The sequence below is a fragment of the Thermobia domestica genome, chromosome 7, assembly GCF_964235325.1.
Source record: "Thermobia domestica chromosome 7, izTheDome1.hap1.1, whole genome shotgun sequence".
Lineage (NCBI taxonomy): Eukaryota > Metazoa > Arthropoda > Insecta > Zygentoma > Lepismatidae > Thermobia > Thermobia domestica.
In genome coordinates this window covers 200364973-200380254 of record NC_137460.1, presented here as the reverse complement: position 1 = coordinate 200380254, position 15282 = coordinate 200364973, and the positions used below count along the sequence as shown (strand labels likewise).

Below are 15282 nucleotides of genomic sequence, written 5' to 3'. Positions count from 1 at the left end.
AGGAATTTTCTGTTAAAAATATATATTTTTTAAATTTTTTACCTCTGTGGACCCCTCCCCCTGTTTTAAGGCAGAGATCTGAAACAAACCTGAAAAATACTGAGGGGGTGCACTGAGTAAATGTGCAAAATTTCAATCTTGTAGGTGCAAGAGTAAGTCTGCGAAAAATAGTATTCCCCAAATACCCCAAATTCCCGTATAAAACAGGATCTCAGGTAGCACTTTCCTGAGACATCCCTATTTATCCTAGGAGCATAGTACGTACATAATTTTCTTCAGAATAGAACAGCCTTTCAAACGGTACCATTCATATGTTTCCATCTGAGGCGGGAAAATCACGAAAAAAGCTATTTTTGTGAAAAATATCCTTTTTTAAAACATTTTTGCCCCTCTGGACCCCGTTGTTTCCACACAGAGATCTGAAAACATTGAAAATTATTAAAGGGTGCACTAAACGAGTGTGCAAAATGTAACCCGCCAAAAAATAATAATAATCGCATAACAAAAAATATCTTTTTAAATTTATGACGTCATCACACACTATACCTCAACGCAGAAAAGCGTGAAAGCATATGTAACGTGTTCTAAAATGCCTCCAGTCATGAAGAAAACGAAGTAAAAAGCCTTATTGGTACTTTTTTAATCGAATAATGAAGATTCTACCCTATCACCTAAAAATAGATGACATAATTTAAAAGGTTAAGCATTAAGGAAAACGTAAAGCAACGTTCATCAAAATGGCACTTTTTTCACAAAAGTTACTGATATTTGGCAGGGGCTTATTTTTAAAAAACTAAGAACGAGCTTGCGGCATGAAATACATAAATTTCGCCTAAAGTTATAAAATTAGCAAAAAAAAAAAAAAAAAAAAAAATGGAGAGGGGATAGGACCCCTTTAAATACGCCCTACTATCTGGGAACAAACAGACACGCACAAAAAAGAATTTTCGTCTTAAATGTCGATTGTGGTTTTCCCGTTGGAATAGTTAGCGATTTTAAAACTCAAACCCAATGATACGAAAAGGAGGAAGCAGGATTACTCCGTTACCTGTTCAAAACGGGATTTTCCCTAATCATCCTCTGCATGACACTTGTTTTCATACTATACTGTACATTTGAGTCTCATTGTATTATGATTATTAACTTCCATAATCGAAATAACAGAACAGAAACTAGATTTTACTTATTTTCACTTTATATTAATTTATTTCGGAATTCGATTTAAATCAACGATTTTTATTTAAAAAATCAAGTGATTTAAATCTTGATTTAAATCAATCCACCCTGCTTCCACCGTTTCTGTTTATGGAACAACAATAGTCAATCACACTATTAACACTCCTAACATAATAACGAAAATAATTAAATGAAGAAATTGGAAATAAATCAATATAAACCATAATGTTGAAAAAATAAAGGATGGGTAATGATAAGGGCCGATTTCTGCCTATCAATGGAGTTTTATGAAAAGTTATCTACACGATATTCCGCGTCAAAGGTCGTTTAGACTATTTTGAGATCATTTCCGGTTATCCCTGTAGAGCTTCCGGAAGTTAACCCTAACTCCAACCTTCCAAAAGCCCACGTAGGTGCGTGAGAAACGGATTTCCGTGGAAAGCGCCAATATGATGACAAAATTCTTAATAATGTTTTGTTCTCCTAATAAAGGCACATAAAATAACCAAATAGCAAAACCACAGGTTGATTTGTTACATCATGAGAGTAATTTGTTTAGGAAAAAGCGTGTTCGGTCAATCTGTATTTCGCTATCAATATTCGTTTTCGGAGTTGTAGTAACAATAGAGCGGACACTCAGAACAACAACAAAAATTGCCAAATTGTATTCTGATATGTCTACTTGAACATAGTAGACTCAGATTGTTCTTGAAGTCCGCTATATATATATATATATATATATATATATATATATATATATATATATATATATATATATATATATATATATATATATATTTTGCACTTGAAATTGCATGTATGATATGAATCCACAGTAAAGCACAAGAAAATCAATTATGCAAACAATAAACTATCAAAGGAAAATATGTGAAGACTTTTGTGTTAAATATCGTCCTGAAGAATGCTTTATCGTATTCTGCATCATCAGTTCAGTCATCATCCACTTTACCCTGGGCATTTTCAACGTAATGCTCCTAAGATGCTGGACCATGGAATGCGGTTGGGTCGTGCGTGCGAAACCCTAGATACCACAAGACCGAATCTACGTGAGCACAGCAGCCTATTACACTGGCACCGGCCTTACACGGGGACTACGATTCCAGAATATCAGGAACATCGTACTTTATCCAGAGAGTGTAGGTGCGGGAAGCTGTGTGGTGAGACTGGATTTTAACACGACTGACATAATCCTTTTGCTGATTAAGAAATAATTCATTTGCGAATTCAGTGTGCACATGCTCCCTAGTATAGCTTGATGTTTGTTTGAGTTGGAAAACGTTGATAGTTAATTTACGCAGCATCTCTTCGGACAATATAGGAAAGTTCAAGAGACCTACCGCATCCATCGGAGCCCATTTTATTTTGTTCCGCTCGCGATCCCAACCTTTCTTGGTTAGCGTTGTTTGGAGTTCGTTTTCTTTGTGAAGAAGAGCATGCATCCTTCGTGCAATGTACTCGTCGTGGGAGGTGTCAAGTATCAGTGGAGGCCTAAATATATTGTAAAACGCACAAACAATTCGCACATAGTCCCCAATATCGGAATCTAGGTATTAGGCATAATATGTTCCAGGGACTTTAGTCTCTTCATTTTGGAATTGGCGGATTCGACAACACATTTTTGGTTCCATAAGAGATTGGTTTTCTTATTTCACGTTCACATCTGGCTTCAAGTTCTTGTTATCGAAGTGATGTGCGCATCACCTAGAGCTGTCTGGGACTATGACATTAAACTTCATATATATCTGCGCTTTTGCCTGAGCGGAATTACAATAAACTGTGAACAGTTTGGGCAGATAATGCACTTGTTGTGAGCAGAAGTTTTCTTCGTCAGGAGAAATGTTATCGTTTATGGGTTTTTAAATACTTATGTGTTGCGTCTGGAACAAACTCTAGAACCTTAGTCGCCTTTTATGAAATGTCGTTTGGTTGATTGTTCACCGATACCTCCCGCTGGTCTGTCTCTGATCGGTGCTGAGGTTGGATCTGCTGCTTGATTATGGATTGACATTGAGGGTTGGCTTGATGGTTTATCTTTGTTTGGCGAGGCGGTACAGACTGGTGGCTTCTTTTGGGCCAAAGTTGCAGGCTGGTCGGATGCTGTATCCTGTGTAGTAGTTTGTAGGATGTGTAGGATGCGGCAGATCTCTCGAACTTTCCAGTATTGCCCGAAGAAATGCTGCGTAAACTAACCATCAACGTTTTCCAACTCAAACAAACATCAAGCTATACTAGGGAGCATGTGCACACTGGATTCGCCCATGAATTCTTAATCAGCAAAAGGATTATGTCAGTCGTGTTAAAATCCAGTCTCGCCACACGGCTTCCCGCACGCACACTCTCTGGAAAAAGTACGATGTTCCTGATATTCTTTAATCGTAGTCCCCGTGTAAGGCCGGTGCCAGTGTAATAGGCTGCTGTGCTAACGTAGCTTCGGTCTTGTGGTATCTAGGGTTTCGCACGCACGAGCCAACCGCATTCCATGGCCCAGCATCTTAGGAGCATTACGTTGAAGATGCCCAAGGTAAAGTGGATGATGACTGAATTGACGATGCAGAATACGATCAAGCATTCTTCAGGACGATATTTAACACAAAAGTCTTCACATATTTTCCTTTGATAGTTTACTGTGGATTCATATGATACATGCGATTTCAAGTGCAACGTTTTGTTTTATATATAGCGGACTTCAAGAACAATCTGAGTCTAGTATGTTCAAGTAGACATATCAGACTACAGTTTGGCAATTTTTGGTGTTGTTCTGAGTGTCCGCTCTATTGTTACTACAACTGCGAAAACGAATATTGATAGCGAAATACAGGTTGACCGAAAACGCTTTTTCCTAAACAAATTGCTCTCATGATGTAACAAATCAACCTGTGATCTTGCTATTTGGTTATCTTATGTGCCTTTATCAGCAGAACAAAACATTATTAAGAATTTTGCCATCATGTTGGCGCTTTCCACGAAAATCCGTTTCTCACGCACCTAAGTCGGTTTTTCGAAGGTTGGAGTTAGGGGTAACTTCCGGACGCTCTACAGGGGCAACCGGAAATGATCTCAACATACTCTAAACGACCTTTGACGCGGATTATCATGTAGATAACAGGTATAAATGTTCATAAAAATCCATTGATAGGCAGAAATCGGCCCTTATCATGACCCATCCTTTGTTTCCTTTTCGTTGATTTTGGTATAAAGGTATTTTGTTTTTTCCCCCCTTTTTTATTTTATTGGAAGTTCCATTCTTCAGTATTGTCTTCCTCTTCCGGTGTTTCGAATATGGCTCCTGAGGTTGACGGACCAGGTATGTGTTTGGCTGTATCTATTTCTCGAATGTAAAGTCTGTAAAGTCCTGTTTTTTTTAAGGACCCGGGTAGACTTTTATTATATCTCGTAAAAAGTGCTGTAATTTTTGGGCTATTGTTTTTCCTTTCATGAATCTATCGAAATACATATACAGGGCTATGTATTGTTTTATTCGGCGGGTATTCTGTAAAGATTTGATGTTTTTTTACGCCTTCTATTTCTTGATTCTATTGTATTTGTATGTATTGGGGGGTTTTGGGGATCTACGAAATGTTTCTTATGGCATACTGTGTATTGCTGTTTGAAATTCATTTGTTCACAGTTTTGGTACTGCTTTGCACTATCGGATATTATGGTTGTACCGGGTTTGATGTATTTTAGCATATAAGGCCATATATTATTTTTTGATTTGTTTGAGACTTTAAAGTAGAGTCCTTCTTTTGATTCCCTGCAGTACATGCCGAAGATCGTCATGGTTTCTCCTTTTAGTTTTCGTCCTCAGTTATATTTTCATCGAGATAGGAAAGTCTCGTCTACTTCGACTGTTGTACCTGGCCCGCCAATTTGTATATTTTCAGTTTGAGAGCATATCACTTCACAAATTTCACGACAGAAACTATAATAATCTACTGCAGTCTGTTTAGAGATTAGTAGATTTTCGCATGCAAATTGAACGGATTTTTTTTTTTTGACAAAACAAAGTAAAATAAAGAGTAACTGTACTCTTTTTAGTTTCGTGTTTTATAGCCAGGTTGTGTATGTATGGTTTATAGAATTTCTGCACCCTTCTTGATTGTGTTTATGCGTTCGGTTGGTGCATTTATATCGGTAGCCTAGCGTTACAGTTTTGTCTTTTACAGATTTCATTAATTTTCCGCAGTTTTCACTCTGTATTAATCCTATGTTTTGAAAGACCTCGATGCATTTGCTATCTGTTTCGAATTTCAATTTTTTCCCGAAGTTCACAAATGTTAGATCTTCGATGTAATCCATTATGTCATTAGCACTAACTCTTTTGTGAATGAGTTATGTATGTCTTGAATTTTTGTGTGGGTAATTGTGTGTTAGGAAGGCTCGTAATATTGTTATTGATTGGTTCTATACGTCATTGTCTTGTGATTTTTAATTTTTTTTTTTTTTTTTTTTTTTTTTGCTTGCTTTTATAATGAATATTTTATTATTGTGGAAGTTAGGGGAGGCTTGCCCCCTTACGTTTGAAGAATATATTACGTTTTTAAAATAAGAATATGTTAGTTTTTTTGGGTTAGAGAGTTTTGCGCCATACGTGTGTACAAATGTTTATTGTTATCGGGGGCTAGGGGGGCTTGCACCCCCAATGCATTGAAGAAGTATTTAACTTTTTGTAAAATAATAATACTTTAGTTTTTTTTTTTTTAAATAGTCGAAGTTTGTCCTGCTATACTTTTATAGAAAATTGTTTTGTTGTTGGGAGAGGGAGTAGGGGGTTAGTGAGATGCGGGTCAGTGGTATAGGTAACCTGGAAGATCCGAAAAAGTGTATTATTTTCTTCTGGTCATCTAATAATACAGTTTTTCGGCTCTTCTGGATCATCTATATCCCTGACCCGCATCCAGGGAAGGGGGACCAGTAATCTAGATCCTTGCCGGAGGATTCATGGCACCGAGTTAAGACAAAAAGTATAGACAACCTGGGTGCACAGATGTTTCCCTTCGGAGTTATAGACTGCCGAAAACATGAAAAAATGAACTTTAAAGGTTCATAGCTCCAACACTATGAGACCTACCCTAGTCGGGTCAAGACTTCACTTAGGAACTAGTATGTGCCCTATCCAAATATCCAAGTTTCAGAATCCTGTGGTACGTCCGCAACAATTTTTGTAGGGGTAGTTGGAGAGTACTTCAACTTGTATGCTCGTAGCCAAACTCCCTGTATAAAAATTGTTATGTGAGTTCCTTAGGATTCTGAAACTTCGATATTTGGATAGGGCACATACTAGTTCCTAAGTGAAGTCTTGACCCGACTATGGTAGGTCTCATAGTTTTGGAAGGAACGATGGACCTTTATTCATTTTTTCATGTTTTCGGCAGCCTATAACTCCGAAAGGAAGCATTTGTGCACCCTGATTGGTCTATACTTTTTGTCTTATTTTGGTATCAATAGTCACATCCCAAACGTTGTCGGTGTTGTTTTGAAACTCCATATATATATATATATATATATATATATATATATATATATATATATATATATATATATATATATATATATATATAAGGCTTGAAAAATCCACTCGCCTGCTCCCAAGTGGCGAGTACTTTTTTACATTTGGCTAACAAAGTCTGATCAATCGAAAATGTGAATTCAAGAATAAATAGATGATGTTACTTTTTATTATTATTATTATTTGTAAGAAACATTCCAATAAATAAAATAAAAAATGTTTTGATATGTGTATTGTGTCTCAAAGTAATTTTTGTTTATTTGTATAAACATTGTGACTGCAAAATGGTCTGGCTAGTAGATTTTTTGGCTGGCGAGCACTTGCAAGCAAGATTTTTCAAGCCCTATATATATAGTGGTCTCAGGTCTACCAAAGTGCGAACTATGTTCAAAAAATTCATTCATGCCTATCAGAAATAAATAAATTTTCTACTAACTAGCACAAAATTATACAATTGTTCACAAAAGTTTTCTGTGTATTTTTATAATAGAAGAAACTTTTTTATGATTTTAGGTCTGTACCACAACGATGGATGCCATACTATGCGATAAATTTATAGATGCTTTAAGATAACGACACTGAGAAGGATGGGAGTTAGCATTGAAAATTACGGTAATTATTATCGGCTATTATTAGTAGTGCATTGGATATATTCTATGTGCTAGATTATTTCGTAGCCATTTTAATAGAGTTTATGCAAAAATCTATTATTATCTTTTACTCTAAACATTCGCAGTTTTCAAGCAGTGAATTTGTTATTGATAATTTCACTGTTGGTTATCTGACCTATCCTCAAGTCGGACGACTTTGTTATATCACAACAGACCTACACCTGTAAATGTTTTAATTCGGTAGAAGTTTTCTCAGTGCCTTCAGCTATAACAGTAAAATGATATACGTAAAAATTTTTAATTGAAGTCGTTTTCATAGGGTCAGATTTTAAACTTACTTCGTTAACACCTAATTGCTTAGCCACTCATTTAAAATGTAACACGTTAGTCCTGAGCATTGTAGAAACATGTAGGGGTGTGTATTTTTTTTAAATAGTTATGTAAATACATTTCTTTCAAGCTAAGTGCTTGATAATTTTACCAAATTTTTCAACTGGTGCATATATTTTTGTTTAACTTGCTGCAATTCACTGCAGCGATAGTATGAAAATGATTATGCTGGAGATTTGATGTTTTCAACGATAGGTAATCGTGCTGAATACGAAAATAGTTTCAATATGTCAAGAAAATTAAATACCATGCGTATCTAAATTTCACTTAAGAACATTCTTTGTATATCTACATTTTACTTGAGTCGTCATCACTGTTGTCACTTCTTCCGTAGCGTATTGTTCTTTTCATTTGTGTTATATTACTTTTCAATGTCATGTTTCGACACGAAAACCAACTTGTTGTATAGCTTATCCAGACTTAAGAGTGGACTGTTGGTCTTATGGGAACAGCGATGCCAAGTTGAGCATTAAAAACAAATGCAGAACAGATCGCGCTTCTATTATACTGCCGACTGATGTTGCCAACTCACGTAGTAAAAAAAGAAATCCACATCACAACGATTAATAAATAATAATAAACAACTTACCACATTGAATCAATCGCACTCCAAAGAATCAGTTCCTCCATATCACCATCATCATCCCAACCCAACCCAACTTATACTTTTACCCGGGTTTTTCTGCTTTAAATAATTAAACACGTTCATAACAATAGCCCTTTCTTTGCTCTTCAACACTTGACCACTCTTACGCTTAAAAGAGGTGCTAGTTGTAATTTCTTCCATTTTGTTATATTAACACACACTCACGCACCTATGCACACACAGACGGCGCGATTTTGTTCCCAGAAGAGCACAGTAAGTAAATGAACAAAATAAAGAAAATGCTGAATGTTCAGGGACCACACTCCGCCACACACTGCACAATAGCAAAGACACAACAGAGAAGAATTTCGTCTAGAATCTGACATGAGTCATCTAGCGCGACAATAGACAATACAGCAGGAAAGCTATTGACCTCACCCACCGCACCAAACTGTCTTCCTATTTCCTGGTGTGGTTTCTGAAACGAATGCTATTATGAAACCCAACAGAAATCACAGTCAGTTATGAACTCCCAAAGAAATTTCAATGTACGAAAGATAAAAGAAATATGAAATGCGTCCTGCAGCAATTCTCACTGAAATTTCCTTCCCAACGAGGAATACATAGGCCTATATATAATTAATAATCGAACTCAGATGTTCCGAGAAACACTTCATGGTCAGAAACACTTTTATTGGCCTAAGAAGTTTTACACTTAGCGTTTATATTTAATACAAATAAGTTAATAGTTTTAAAAAGATATGGATTATGGCTGTAGCTTGGTTAAATAATAATAATAATAATAGACCTAATAAAACTGAAGTACTTGAAAAAACATCCCGCAGACCATCACCTGAAATTATTACTTTCTTTGTGTTCAGAGTGCCCCGTGGATGAGTGGTTACGCTCGCCACCTTGTAGTCAAAGGGTCCTGGGTTCGATTCCCGGTGGGGACACAAGTTGTTCGAATCTCGCGTTAAGCTGCAACAACATTTCCGCTCTCTTTCTTTTTTTTGATTAAAATATTTTTCTTTGGTTGATATAGAAAAAAAAAGAAAAAAAAAAAGGAGATGGAAGTAACATTTTACTTTTTCTTAAAATCAGAAAGATTTCATTCAGTTCTTTCTGGCCGTACTTTTATTCCTTTTAAGCTACCTTTTTCGTACTTGAAATCAGTGGAAGTGACAATACTAATGATCGCACGAATGTAGGTTGACACTACGGTGAAATTTCTCGTCAGTTGGCAACGGTATCTTTGAGCAGACAGTTTTAGTCACGTGAAAATGCACCGGCAACGTTTTAGCAGCCGTTACGCTTATCGTGTCTTCCCCCTTCGAGTTTAAAAAACAAAAACTAGCCATTGAAAGCTAATTAAGTACTTTATAAGGAAAAGAGAAGTTACGAAAATTATTTTTGTATCGTCGGTAAATATCTAACATTCTTTAAGATAAACTACAGTAGTGAAATCTGTTCTGTTTAAGGGGGTAAGTACGCAGAAGTAAAAGCCCATAAGCAACCACACTACACACTTAACTCTGGACGAGCTATAGACAGCATAATTTCTGTTCTGCGGATACAATTTAAGATCAATCAGGATAAAATTGAAGCATTAAAAATATACACACAGATAAGGTGAAGTTAAAAATATTGTATACTTATTTTAAAATAGATAATAATATGTACATGCTTCTATGCAGCATACTTCACTTTTGTCAGTGATTTGCGCAATTTTTAGTAGCGAACAAATTGAAAATGACTGATAAAATTGTATCATGGATACACATGTAAAGGAGCCAGTTTTTGATGATGTGGCATTTTAACAAATGTAATTAAATATTTTACTTTTCTCAAGATCTGTGATATGATATATGTACATTACCTTATCCTCAGTTACGATGGTGATTCTTATAGTGAGGCTTGTAATTAATTCGTTAAAAAAAATAACGAATAAATGAACCAGTTTTTAATTTTGTTAATTTTTAATTTAATAAATTAAATTCTCAGATATTAATTTTTACTTTAAGCAATTAAATTTTCAGGAGTTAATTGTAATGGATCAGTCATTTAAAAAAATCGCACCGATTAGAAAATTAATCCTTATTTTTCTGAACAACAATGTAAAATAAATATTTATGATATTTTATTTTTACTGTTTATTAATATTCGGATGCTTCTGCAAAGGGTATTAAATCACAGAATTCTACTTTTGAGTTTTGAGTATCAGTGGAAAGAGAAACTAATTTTCTACACGTGTGTATACGTGGTTAAGTCTATTTCAAACTTATAACGGAGTTATGAACTTAAGTGTTTTAAAGTACTTCAACAAATCATCAATATGCTTAAACTTACGATTGAGTTTTCTGAGAAAGTTATTTTTTGACTTAATACTTTTTGCACAATTACCCAAGAACTATCAGTTTTATTTCAGTTTGTACTTTCCATAATAGTGAAGTAACTTTCCATATCCTTAACTTTGTCTATTAATTTTTAACTCACTATCACCAACTCAACAGAATTCTCATTGCATAGTAGTGAATACTGTCATTTTTAATTTTAAACAACTAATTTTGAAGTTAATTTTAATGTTAACTGTTAGTTTTGCTGACATTAATTTAGTTAATTATATTTTTATAGATGAAATTTTTAATTTTAATCTGTTAAAATTATTGGGGGCCGCGGTGGCTCAGTGGTAGAGCGTTCACCTCTGGTGCGTGGAGACTGGTTCTATCCAGGTGGGTTTTGTGGTGGACGGACACCGTGTACATGGGTTTCCTTGGGGATTTTCCGTTTCCTTTTACTTTCTTCATTCCACGATTTCACATCATCACCGTCTCCTTTAGCCTAGACGACATAATCGTTGGACGTAAAACTAATATATTTCTTTTCATTCCATTTCCGTCAAAATTATTGTTTCGTAATGTATATAGTTTTACGGATATAGTGTTGATTTTTTACTGTATGTTTTCTAATTGTTCTTTTTGTTTATATTTTTAGGATGTATAATGACTTAATTAAGCCGAAATGAAAATGGAAAACTCTGATAAAGTTGATGATAGTATCTCTGAGTTGGAGGTTATTACTCTCACATATTCATCTACTGACACGAAGTTTACTGATGCTGATGATGATGATGATGATTGTGATTCTTCAACATCTGATTACATATCAACTTCATTTTTAGTGGAAGATGTTGCAGTTGTTTCCATTAAGAATGAAATATCTGACCCCTGTATTAATAAGTCTCTTGAAGTGAGTAATAGTAGATATCCAGACGACAAAGTAGTACTCTCAAGCGGTGGCATATTTGGTGAAGTTGGAAAATGTTATGCGGTTGAAGTGACTGAATCTGAAGGCTTGAAAGTAAGCAATGATCTGTTACGTGTATCATTAGGATATGAAGAGAATGAGCAGACATACAGCGCACAAGATCATATGCAAACAGCAAATGAGCTGGTTGAATATGTAGACGTAAAAACAGAGAATGATTTGGTATGTGTGTCATTAGGACGTGACGGGAATGAGGAGATAGATAGCATACAAGAACATATGCCAACGTTAAACGAGATTGAACATGTAGACATAAAACCAGACAGTGATTTGGTGTGTGTGTCACCAGGACATGAAGAGAATGAGGAGTCAGACAGCGCACAAGATCATAAGCAAACGCCAAATGAAGTCGTTGAGTCAGAAAGGTTAGTTTCCAAATCAATACATTCTTCAAACTTAGTTTTCAAATTTGCAAATGTTATGAACATTTTTAACCATGTAATTCGATAGTTATAAGTCAAATTTAGATACTCGAAGTGCTTTCGGAAATTCAAAATGATAAGAAATACAAGATCTGGGAAATAAAAATCTTAATCAAATTCTATTATTAGAACGAATTAGACAGTCATAAACAAAGTAATTTTTATGAAGTTATAGGTATTACTACTAAAACCATTACAGCTTGAGATATAATAGCACCGCTGCTGCCTATTAATATTCACGGAAATACTGTTTGATTTCTGTATCTTTATTCTTTTGAAAGAGTAATCACTAATTCCTAATTTATAAAACTTATGTCAAAATAATCACAAATAATTTTCCATGAATTTATTAACTAATAAAGCAAAGTAATATTGTGTTGGAGCTTACAATAAAGAAAAGTAATAGTGTGTTGGTACTAACTACGGTGGAAAAAAAACATGACTTTTTTTAAAAATCATTTTTGTTGATTTCTTTGATTTAAATCAAACCTTTCTCCTCGTATAATACAAGTCGCGAACTGAAGAAAAAGCGTTAGGAATTAGTATTAAATGCTAATTATGTCATTTAACTGAAAGTATTGGGGTTAAATTTTGAATTATCCTCAATCGTTAACCTATATCAATCCCAAACAATGTTTCTTAACCCTTTTAAATTAGGCTCGTTTTAAAGGTAAATTATAGACTTTCAGTCAAGCAGCTACAGCATCATCCCTATTAATCCTAGGATCATGGTACATACATCACTCTCTTTAGAATATAACAGCTTTTGAAACGGTAACATTCACATTTCCTTATCATGTCCCTGAAGCGGGACATTTTGAGAGTAATCGGCTTTTTTAATATTTTGATCCCTCTGGGTTCCCCTGTGTTAACGCACAGATCTCAAAATCAACTGGAAAATAGTAAGGGGTTTACTAAAATGTGTGTACAAAATTTCAAGCTTCTATCTTGAGTAGTAAGGGTGAGGAAACTATTTAACAATGAGCTAAGATCATTCCCACAATGCCCCAGATGACCCGGATGTAATATAAAAATTTCCTCAGACATCCCTATTTATCCTAGGATCATGATTTGTACATTATTCTCTTCAGAATAAAACAGATTTTTAAACGTTACCCTTCAAATGTCTCCATCATGTATCTGGGGCGGTAAATCACGAAAAAAGGAATTAAAAATATCTTTTTTTTTTTATATATATATATATATAATCTTTTACCTCTCTGGACCCCTCCCCTTGTTTTAAGGCAGAGATCGGAAAAATACTGAGGGGTGCACTGAGTAAATGTGCAAAATTTCAATCTTGCAGGTGCAAAGGTAAGCCCGCGAAAAATAATATTCCTCAAATACCCCAGATTCCCGTATAAAACAGGGTTTCAGGTAACAGTTTCCTGAGACATCCCTATTTATCCTAGGAGCATAGTACGTACATCATTTTCTTCAGAATAGAACACCCTTTCACACGGTGCAATTCATATGTATCCATCTGAGGTGGGAAAATCATGAAAAAAGCTACTTTTTTGTTTAAAATGTCTTTTTCTTTTTCAAACATTTTTGCCCTTCTGGACCCCGCTGTTTCCACGCAGAGATCTAAAAACATCTGAAAATTATTAAGAGGCACTGAACGAGTGTGCAGAATTTCAGTCTTCTGAATGCAAAATGAAACCCACCAAAAAATAATAATAATACGCATAACAAAAAAATACCTTTTTAAATTTATGACGTCATCATAGACTATGCCTCAACGCAGAAAGGCGTGAAAGCATATGTAACGTGTTCTAAAATGCCTCCAGTCTTGAAGAAAACGAAGTATAAAGCCTTATTGGTACTTTTTAAATCGAATAATGAAGATTCTACCCTATCACCTAAAAATAGGTGATATAATTTGAAAGGTTAAGCATTAAGGAAAAAGTACAGCAACGTTTATCAAAATGACACTTTTTTCACAAAAGTTACTGATATTTGGCAGGGACCTATTTTTAAAAACTCAGAACTAGCTTGCGGCATGAAATACATAAATTACGCCTAAAGTTATAAGATTAAAAAAAAAAAGTGAGAGGGGATAGGATCCCTCTAAATACCCTCTATTATCTAGGAACAAACAAACAGACACGCACAAAAAAGAATTTTCGTCTTAAATGTCGATGGTGATTTCCCCGTTGGAATAGTTAATGATTTTAAAACCCAAACCCAATGATACGAAAAGAAGAAAGCAGGATTGCTCCGTTACCTGTTCAAAACGGGATTTTCCCTAATCATCCTCTGCATGACACTTGTTTTCATACTATACTGTACATTTGAGTCTCATTGTATTATGATTATTCACTTCCATAATCGAAATAACAACAGAAACGGGATTTTACTTATGTTCACTTTAAATTAACTTATTTCGGAATTCGATTTAAATCAACGATTTTTATTAAAAGATCAAGTGATTTAAATCAATCCTTCCTGGTACTAACAATTTACAATCTTCGAAAAAATCTTTCATTTTTTGTTGCTTCTTGTCTTGATACTTTTCCAAAATGGTTTCCAAGATGTTCGGATTGATTATAGGACCGCAATATATCACAGCATAAAATCTAGAACTAAGTCTGGCATCCGTTTCCTGGTTGTAGTATTTCGCCATTCACGTCATCTTGCGTGGAATCTATTGCTTTCCTAATTTTATCTTCACTTTTTAAAATCGATCAGAACATGTTTCCAGAAATCACGAAATAGACAGCAATATATTTCTTTTCTCGCATACCGATTTCAGCTTTATTTATGATGCTTTTACGTATCCTTATAGTTTTCAAAACTTGCGTCTTCTCTATGAGAGTAAGACTAATCACGGGCATTGTAATCTTTACGAGTTAAGGCTGTGTCAAACACTTAGAATCCTGTCTGTCTGTCTGTGTCTATTTATTTATTTAATTCGAAGTTCGTATGCTTGTTATTATTAATAGTTAATGTTCATTTTTATCTTGCTAGAGTAATGTTAGAAAGCGCTTTCTCAGAACTAACTTTCTTCTTTTTAAAAGCTGTTGAAATCCTGGCCTGTATTTTACAAAACTAAAGGGTTCGTCTTGGAGCTAGACAGGCAAGTTTCTTTGATTCTTTCCCTCCTGCAAGGTTACACGCAACGATGAAATGCAGATAGATTGCTAAGCTCACAGCCTTTTTTCCCTCTCATCATTGATGGTGTGCAGCTATATAAACATTTTCCCGAAAGCAGCAATTTGTATAGTTTGAGATATTTTG

The 15282-nt window shown here is 34.9% G+C and overlaps 1 protein-coding gene across 4 annotated transcripts in view; it reads left to right on the top strand.

Annotated features, from left to right (window-relative positions):
• Window positions 1-15282, top strand: part of LOC145690647 (uncharacterized) — a 31192-nt gene that overhangs the window by 4680 nt on the left and 11230 nt on the right. For all 4 annotated transcript variants that reach the window (XM_081765747.1, XM_081765745.1, XM_081765746.1 and 1 more), the window contains 2 exons: window positions 7220-7318; window positions 11288-11985. In XM_081765747.1, coding sequence (XP_081621873.1) covers window positions 11315-11985 — 671 coding nt within the window. In that variant the 5' untranslated portion in view covers window positions 7220-7318; window positions 11288-11314. The remainder of the gene's footprint in view (window positions 1-7219; window positions 7319-11287; window positions 11986-15282) is intronic.